Source organism: Artibeus jamaicensis, unplaced genomic scaffold, assembly GCF_021234435.1.
Source record: "Artibeus jamaicensis isolate MK-2021 breed Jamaican fruit bat unplaced genomic scaffold, CSHL_Jam_final contig_1015, whole genome shotgun sequence".
In the NCBI taxonomy this organism is placed as follows: domain Eukaryota; kingdom Metazoa; phylum Chordata; class Mammalia; order Chiroptera; family Phyllostomidae; genus Artibeus; species Artibeus jamaicensis.
The window spans coordinates 8,107,089-8,115,509 of record NW_026521194.1 but is presented as its reverse complement, the minus strand read 5'-3'; the positions used below and the strand labels follow the sequence as shown (position 1 = coordinate 8,115,509).

General features: G+C 57.5%; 1 protein-coding gene across 2 annotated transcripts; it reads left to right on the top strand.

Moving 5' to 3' along the window:
* Window positions 1-736: 736 nt before the first annotated feature.
* Window positions 737-7,834, top strand: DNAJB2 (DnaJ heat shock protein family (Hsp40) member B2). Of its 2 annotated transcripts, XM_037155502.2 has the most exons (10): window positions 737-944; window positions 1,222-1,322; window positions 1,910-2,019; window positions 3,065-3,118; window positions 3,289-3,411; window positions 4,162-4,254; window positions 4,458-4,560; window positions 4,728-4,798; window positions 5,629-5,832; window positions 6,937-7,834. In XM_037155502.2, exons 2-10 carry the CDS (start codon window positions 1,258-1,260, stop codon window positions 6,945-6,947), a joined length of 834 nt encoding a protein of 277 aa, XP_037011397.2. In that variant the 5' UTR covers window positions 737-944; window positions 1,222-1,257; the 3' UTR covers window positions 6,948-7,834. The 2 variants fall into 2 exon arrangements, with proteins under 2 accessions (XP_037011397.2, XP_037011396.2); XM_037155501.2 differs by lacking the exon at window positions 6,937-7,834 and having other exon boundaries at window positions 5,629-6,080.
* The last annotated feature ends 587 nt before the right edge of the window (window positions 7,835-8,421 follow it).

Genomic DNA, 8,421 nt, shown 5'->3' with positions numbered 1-8,421 from the left:
TATCCCATGAAGCCTGAACTCAGGAATCACTTTCAGGTAGAAATCTACTCAGGATCACTTTGGCAAGAAAAACCTTGAAACCAGGAATTCTCTCTGTCTCTCTCGCTCTCTCCCTCCCTCCTTCCCTTCCACTTGGTTTCCTTTCACCCTTTAACCCCACTTCCCCAAATGTGTCAAAACTGCCAATAAGAGGATCACATCTGCCCATTATTTAATCATCCAATGGTTAGTTTTGAACCCCATCACTGCCCTAATAGCCTAGTAGAAAAAGACACAAACTCTGCCCTGTGGAATTTACAATTTAGTAAGGGAGGTGAATGTCCATCAAATACACACATGCTATTTGTAACTGACAGAAATGGTGAGGGACGCCACAAGGTGCGATGAGAGGCAGGTCTGACCTCCTCAGGTAAGTCAGGGCAGCCTCTTTTGAAAACCTGGGCTGAGAGCTGGAATTCGAAGGAGGATTTAGCCCAAAGGGAAGTCTGTGAGTCCTTGAGGTGCCGATTTCCTGCGGGGTGAGTAACCATGGATCATCGAGCCTGTTTCTAGAAAAGCAACAGGGACCAAAAACTAGGTGGTGTGCTGGTTGGCAAGTGCGTCATGCCCAGATGGAGCCGGCCGGCATCTCCCGGTCTCAGCTGGGGATGACGTAGTCCTGGTGCAAGCCCAAAATAGCTGGCTCCGCCCCTATCTCCCGGCAACCCCTGCAGCAGCACCCCCCCTCCCCCTCCCCCCTCCACGCCACCGTCCCCCGGGTGACAGGCCAAGCCGGCCTCCTCCGAGTCTCTAGTAGTTTCGGTGCAGCTGACGCAGGCCCGCGCGCACAGCTGGGCCGGAGCGTCCTACGCAGCAGCCGCGAGCCCGGCAGCGGGTGCCAGACGGTTCCCGGCGGGTTGCAGGGGCGGGGCAACGCAGGAGCCCGAGGACTCTGGGAGGAGGAGGTGCGGGCAGGGTGCCCCGTCAGGCTGGGGGCCCTGGGCCTGCCTGCGGAGTTAGGAGACTGCGGTAGGGCTCCCCGGGCCTAGGCACCGAGATAGCCAGTGGCACCAGCCTGCGGGGGCCGATAAGGCTGCCCGACTGAGCCCAGTCACCCACAGCAAAAAGAGCCGAGTTGGGCTCCGCGTCCCACTTGGGAGCGCCTCCCGCCACCCTGGGGGGCTTCAGCCCCAGGGAGCCGCCCTTGGGTCTTTCTGTCTGACTTGTCCTTCTCTCCTACAGCTCCTCGGAAGCCAGCCTGACTGCAGAGGAGTTGCCATGGCATCCTACTACGAGATCCTAGACGTGCCGCGAAGTGCGTCTGCTGATGACATAAAGAAGGCGTAAGTGCCTCCGCTGGGCACCACAAAGCCTCTCAAACCCCGGTCCCCACCACCAGCACCAGGGGGCCCTTCAGAGGCAGTGCCCAAGGAACCAGGTCCTTGACATATGTAGGGAGGAAGGGGACCCCTGGATGGGTAGGAGAAAAGTCTATAGCTGTGAAGTTCTGCTGGGAGCTGCTCTGTGGCTCCTTCTCTAGTGAACCCTCCCTTCCACTCCTCTCCCCACCCCTAGATGTGGGCTTTCGTAGAATGCAGTGCAAAGATGCCCAGGCAGTGTGACCTGGAGGGACCACTGGCCCTCTCCATGGAACCCCACCTGTGCAACCCCAGCCCCAGAGAGCCCCAGGGAGGGTTTAGGGCTGGGACCGTCTCACCCTCATATTATCATCTGTTAATACAAGCAGTCCTAGCACTGGCTGCAAGAAGGGAGATAGGGAACCCCCATTAAAATACCACGGCAGAGGCAGCCCCAGCAGCTGGGGTGAAAGGACATTGGTTGGCTAATGGGAAAATGGGTCATTCTGTTCTCTGGTGGCAAGTGGCTACATTTGTCCCTTTCCCTTCCCCTCTGAACCCACTTCCTTCAGGTATCGGCGGAAGGCTCTACAGTGGCACCCAGACAAGAATCCAGATAATAAAGAATTTGCTGAGAGGAAGTTCAAGGAGGTGGCTGAGGCATACGAAGTGCTGTCAGACAGTAAGGCCAGGGTCCTGGCGAGCGGCACCCATCACCCCCACCCACTTCACACCCCGTTGCACTCCTTCCCAAAGCCGTGCCTTTTCCAAGATGGCATTTAAGTGCCCCCCTCCCACAGGGACTCGGGCTTTTTCCCCTTTAAATGGGCATCTATACTGTGTGCAAAGCATTTTTTATTCTTCCCCTAATTGCCTGTGCTCAGTGCTTGCTCCCTAGTGTCTGCTGGTTGCAGCATGCGCCCTGACAAAGGAAAGGCTGCAGGGCAGGCAACCAATGTGTCCTGAGCCTCCCCTGTGCCAGGCATTGGTGGGTGTCACCTCTGTGAGTCCTCACAGCTGTCCCGCCAGGCAGGATTTATCAGCCCCATTTTACTGGCAAGGAAACTGAGGCTGGGAGAGGCAAGGTAACCTACTCAAGGTCACACAGCTGGAGTATGAATCCAGGTGTTTTTTTCATTCATTCAAAAAATATTCAGTCGGATGCTTATGGTGCTGGGCCCTTGCTGGGTATGGGGGAACAATGGAGGACAAGCAGTCACTGTCTTCATCCTGATGGGCTTATCACATTTCGCTCAGGGAAGGCTGTCATTAACCAGATAAATAAATAGAGGAGAGCATTCCAAAGGAAAGTAGCAGCGGGATGTGACAGGGAATAACAGGCAGCGATTTTTGTGGCGATGGTCCCAGAAGTCCCCTCTGAGAAAGTGACATTTAGGACCAAGCCCTGATCAATAATGCCATCATAATAACCTAACATTTATGGAACACTTACTGCATAGCAGGCACTGTGTCAAGCCATGTACATGAATTATCTCATTTCATCCTCAACAATCCTAGGAGGTAGGCATTGTCATCATGTCCATTTTACAGATGAGAAGGAGTCAGTGTGTGAAGGGCTGAGCTGCTGCTAAAACCTGCAGCCCCTGTCCCCTGCGCACCCTGCTGCCCCCAAGTGTCAGCCTCCGGGCAGTCCTCTGAGGGTCTTAGCCCAGCAGGGAGGCCAGCATCCCAGAGGGAGGGAGAAATGATCTGGTCTCTCCTTCCAGAGCATAAGCGAGAGATCTATGACCGCTATGGCCGGGAAGGGCTGACCGGAGCAGGTAGGTGGGACAGTGGGGCCCAGGGACAGAAGTGGGTCAGGGAAGTGAGGGGGAGGGCAGATTCTTGCAGTGGATGTTTTCTCAGGGCTCCTGGCTGTGCCTTAGGTGGGGTCCCCCCGCCCAGGTGAGTATACTCCCTAAGCCCCCTTCTCGTCCTGCCTCTCCTTCAGGAAGTGGCCCATCTCGGGCAGAAGCTGGCAGTGGTGGGCCTGGCTTCACCTTCACCTTCCGTAGCCCTGAGGAGGTCTTCCGGGAGTTCTTTGGGAGCGCAGACCCTTTTGCAGAGCTCTTTGGTGAGTGGACTCTGGGGGCCTCGGACTAGCTCAGCTTCCCCTCCAGACCTGCCCTCCATCCTCTGGGACGTCCTCGAGGGGAGGCGGAGAGGGAGGCAGAATCCCACAGACTGAAGATTCTGTGGGGGGTGGAACCAGTGAGAGTGAGGACAGAACCTCACACAGGCCTGAACTCACATGACCCTGCAGTGACACTTCAGAGACTTGTTTTATTAAACGACGACAATAATACACTGTTAGTCCTCCACAATGATAGCCAGGAAAGCAAGCCTCAAAGCCTCACGTGACAATAACAATGCCATTACAAACAACAGCAGACACCATTTTTTGGAATGATTAACATGAACCCTGTGAAGCAGATAATTTTATCCCCATTTGCAGACCACTGAGGCACATTCAAGTAACTTGCTTACAGATGCACGGCACACAGGAGCGCGGGTCTCACAGCCGTGTCGCCCTACACTGGGCCATGCTGGTCCGTCGAAGGAGCCATCTGTCCTCCCTCCCCCTTTCCCTCCCCCCTCCCTTCCTTTATTCTCCGTTGTGGACAGAACTCACCAGGGAACTGTTTCATGTGTAATATTGAAAAGGAATATAATTTGTAAGTCAATCCAAGCAGAAAAGAAAAAGCAATCAGAAGCGTACCCAGTTGCGTAGCAGCTTATGTTTCTTATAAACAGGATTTACACATCACATTTTTTGGGGGAAGTGTCTTCACAAGATGATTGCTAATCCGCTTGCTTGTTGCAGATGACCTGGGCCCCTTCTCAGAGCTTCAGAATCGGGGTTCACGACATTCAGGCCCCTTCTTCACCTTCTCTTCTTCCTTCCCTGGGCACTCTGGTAAGTGCTGTCCCTTCCCATTGTCACAAGCTCTGAGTCCTGGGACACCTCAGCTCAGCTCGTGGCTCTCCCAAGCCTCCCCTCTGGTGCACCCGGAGCCCTGCCTGCGGGGAGAGCCTGCAGGGGCTCCCGGACCCTCGTCACTGCAGCCTGCTGCAGACAGCCCTCTTCTAACCAGCTCTCCTCCTCTGTCCCAATGCCAGAGTTCTCCTCCTCATCTTTCTCCTTCAGTCCTGGAGCTGGTGCTTTTCGCTCTGTTTCTACATCCACCACCTTCGTCCAGGGACACCGCATCACCACGCGAAGGTGAGGGCTCCTCCTGGGACCCTGCCGGGTGGAGGAGGAGCTGCGACCACAGGAAAGTCAGCCCCTCGGAGGCAGAGCCCTGTTGGTCCTGGTCACCGCAGCATCCCAGTACACGCACCCACAGCGCTCAGGCGTGCCCGCTGAGTGACCTGTGCTGCCTCCCGCAGGATCATGGAGAACGGGCAGGAGCGGGTGGAAGTGGAGGAGGATGGGCAGCTGAAGTCGATCACAATCAATGGTGAGGAGTGGCTCTGCCACTCAGTCCCTGGCAGGAAGCCCCAGCCCCAGGCCCCAGAGCTCCCTCCCCAAGCTCTGCGCCAGTTGGAACTCCCCTGGGGCATGGCGGGAATGGCCACCCCAGGCCAGACTGGCAGGCTCTCAGGATGGTCATCACGTGGAAGGGGGCCAGGACAGCGGATTGAGGAGCCTCAGAGGGCCAGCCAGTCACTGTCGTCATTATCAGGGTGTGCATCTGCAGAACTCTACTGTTTTCAAAGTGCTCGCACACATTCCGTGTCCCCATATTCCTCACACAGCCAGGGGAAAGCAGGGCAGTTGGTGTTTGCCCTAGTTTTCATCTGAGGAGGCTGAGGCACAGTCAAGTGGCCTCGATCCCAAGAACCCCCAGGCCCGAGGCTCTGTCCTACTTAGCGAGGGGGAAATCCAGGAATGAAACTCAGGATTCCTGGAGCTGAACTCTTGCCCCAACACCCGGCTGTCCAGGGTGTTCGCCAAGGCTGCCCTTTCATGCCACTCACCCTCGGAACACTATGCTCTCTTAGTTAACCAGTGGGACATTTTGACAAGGTAGACATTCTCATCATTCCCGTTTCACCGATGAGGAAAGGGCAGCTCAGGAAGTTGAGTAACTTGCCCGAGAAGATAGCTTATACCTATGGCAGCTGAACACCTGTGCATGTTTGTAATCACTGTGCTAGGTATTAAAACATATGCACGGCAGATCCAAAAGGGACTGGAAGTGGTCAGAGTCGTTGCTGCACGTGGCAGCCTGGCAGGACCCCCCCTGGCCTGGGCCAGAAGGCCTCACGGCGGCCATGACTCCTACAGGTGTTCCAGACGACCTGGCACTGGGCTTGGAGCTGAGCCGTCGAGAGCAGCAACAGTCTGTCGCCTCCAGACCTGGAGGCACTCAGGTGCAGCAGACCCCTGCCTCCCACCCTGACAATGACCTCTCCGAGGATGACGAGGACCTGCAGCTCGCCATGGCCTACAGCCTGTCCGAGATGGAGGCAGCTGGGAAGAAACCGGCAGGTGGGCGGGAGGCACAGCGAAGACGGCATGGGCATCCCAAGGCTCAGTACCAGGATCGGGGCGTGGGGGGGACTCATGAGAGTGCAAGGGGTAATGCAGCTAAACCTGGCACACCCCCGGAGGAGAAGGCCTCTCGGTGCCTCATCCTCTGATCACCAGGCTCAGCCTGCCCCGATTCCACATGGCCCGGGGTCCCGCTCACTGTTAGAACAGAGAGGGGCGTGGCCCTTCCAACTCCATGCTCCCTCTGTAGGTCCCCCCACTCCAGGCTCCAGTGTGGACTTGGGCTTTGCCCTGCTGAGCTGACAGGTCCCTGGTGAAGCTCAGAGTGTGGGCCTCAGGGCTGTGGGAGGGCCTGAGGAGCCAGGATGCACTTCTTATTTGATGGGGGGCATCTAAGGGGCATTAGTGGTTTGGGGCAGGCCTTTTGTGCCCGGGTCTTCTGCCACCTGTGTTGCTGATGATGTCAAGGAAGGAGGACTTGGCCTGGGGCTCTCTGAGCGTACGCCAGCAGCTACGCCGGGGAGTCTGCGGCTCTCCTTGTTCAGCTGCGGACACCCCACCCCGGTTTCTGTGCAGCGTTGAGCTCTGACTGTTTCTGTTGCTTCCCTTCTGGTGCTGCTTCTTCTTCCTCACACTCTCCTCTCCGCAATTCCCCGTGGGCCGCGTCGCTTGCTTTCACTGCCGTCTGGCTAGGACTCCCTTCTTCCTTCCCCAAGGAGGCCTCAGTGTGACGAGGAAGATGCTGTGGCCCGTAGGGCCATAAGGTCTTCCAGGGAGGCTAGCTGGGTGGGGCGGGAGCCTCTCGGCCATCCAGATTCGGAACCGGAGCCCACTCCTCCTCCCTTCCTCTCGCTGCCTCAGCCTGCCCCAGGCCTCGGGACTAGGCAGAGGTGAGGCCGGCTAACCCTGGAGAAGTGGGATAGGGCCAGGGTGCCCCAGGAGGGAGGCCTAGGAGGGGACTGTGCCCTGTCCTACTTCACCATGCATCAGGGCTCAGGGAGAGGCCACAGGGCTAGCCCAGGTCTGCATGCTTAGCGGCGCCATCCTCCACGGCTTGCTGCTGACCCTCTCTCCTATCACCCACCCCCGCTCTCTCCCCAGATGTGTTCTGAGCTGGATGTCCAGGATCCAGAGTCGATGCACAGTTCCAACAGGACAGCGCCCTTCCCTGTGCACTGGGAGGGGACCCTCCATTCCTCTCCCTCACCTGTGCTAAGCATAGAGCTGGGCCTGGGCCTGGATGGTGGGTGGGAGTCGGCAGTAGTCTTAGCCTATAAACTCTTCACAGGGTGTTTGGTGCTGTCTCTTGGGGACTACTAGTCCCAGAATGCAACACACCTTGACTCATTTCTAATAGCTGGAGCTTGTGGGAAGCAAGTGTGGTTATGGAGCTGTGCATCTTGGGACATGTAGTTCCAGCCCAGGTTGGCCTGTCACTCACTGTGAGATGGGGAGATCTTATCCTTTGAGTCGTCCCTGGCAGGGGTGATGAGAATGTGGATGAAGGGGTAATGGTCCGAGCTTCCATTTCCCTGACACCTGTTGCTAACACCGATGGTAGAGATTGAGTATACAGTTGAAGGCCCCGTGGCATCTGGGAGCAGCTCTTTTCCTGTGGGCAGTGCTGGGCTCTGAGGAACAAGCTGGAATGGGATCACCAAAAAGCCGATGGGTGTGGACCGGTGGAGAGCTTGCAGGGAATGGCCCTCTGGGGCGTGTGTGTCTGTGTCCGGGACTGGCATGCAGTGGGCACTCCAGGCATGTTGCTGCTTGTGTGGCTTCTCTGGCCTTTGCCCCTGCTGCCCATTCTCTCTCCAACACCACAGCCGAGCCGCCTCTCCTCCTCCCTGCTGGGGGAGCCCAGTGGCTGGGGAGGGGAGGGCAGCGCCAGGGCATTGCCAGTTCCTGTGCCACTGCGTCTGGGAGCCCCATCGAAGCCAGCTGGGCTGAGCTCGCACCAGAGGGAAACACTGGAAGCCAATAAAGCTGGGTTTGGAGAGCTTGGCAGTGGTACGCTCTGTCCTGTGTTCTTCCTTCTCGAGTGGCCCAGGGACCTACAGGACCGGTGCTTACGTACCGCCCTTTATTGTCCAAACATCTAGAGATTGTGAGCCTTCCTCGCTGACAGCAGATGTCCCCTCTCTGGCCGGGCTGCCCCCACCCCCGAGTATGTTGTGGAGTCCTAAGAAATGCTCAGGTTCTTCTGCCCTCACCCCCTGGGGCCGCACAGATGGCTTTCCCCAGACACCTATGGTGCCCTCACGTGGGGACCCACCACCCAGTACTCAGCAGCGGTAAGGACTTGACTACGGTGTGACGTGACTGAAAGCACCAGGACAACCAAAAGCAGGGAACTGCAGGAAAATGCACGTAGACTCACCTCTTCCTGGGTCTCCTCAGCCCGGAGCCAGCGGCGGGTCTCAGAGGCCCGCCTCCCCCACGTGGAGCAGCACGAGTCCGTGCCACTCAGGTTCCAGGCCCCCAGCTCATCAGGACCCAGGGAGGGGAAAGCCAGGTACCGCTCCTGTTCTCCAGATCCCTGTAGAGACGCCCCTGCGGCCACGGGACGAGCACCTTTCCACTGCC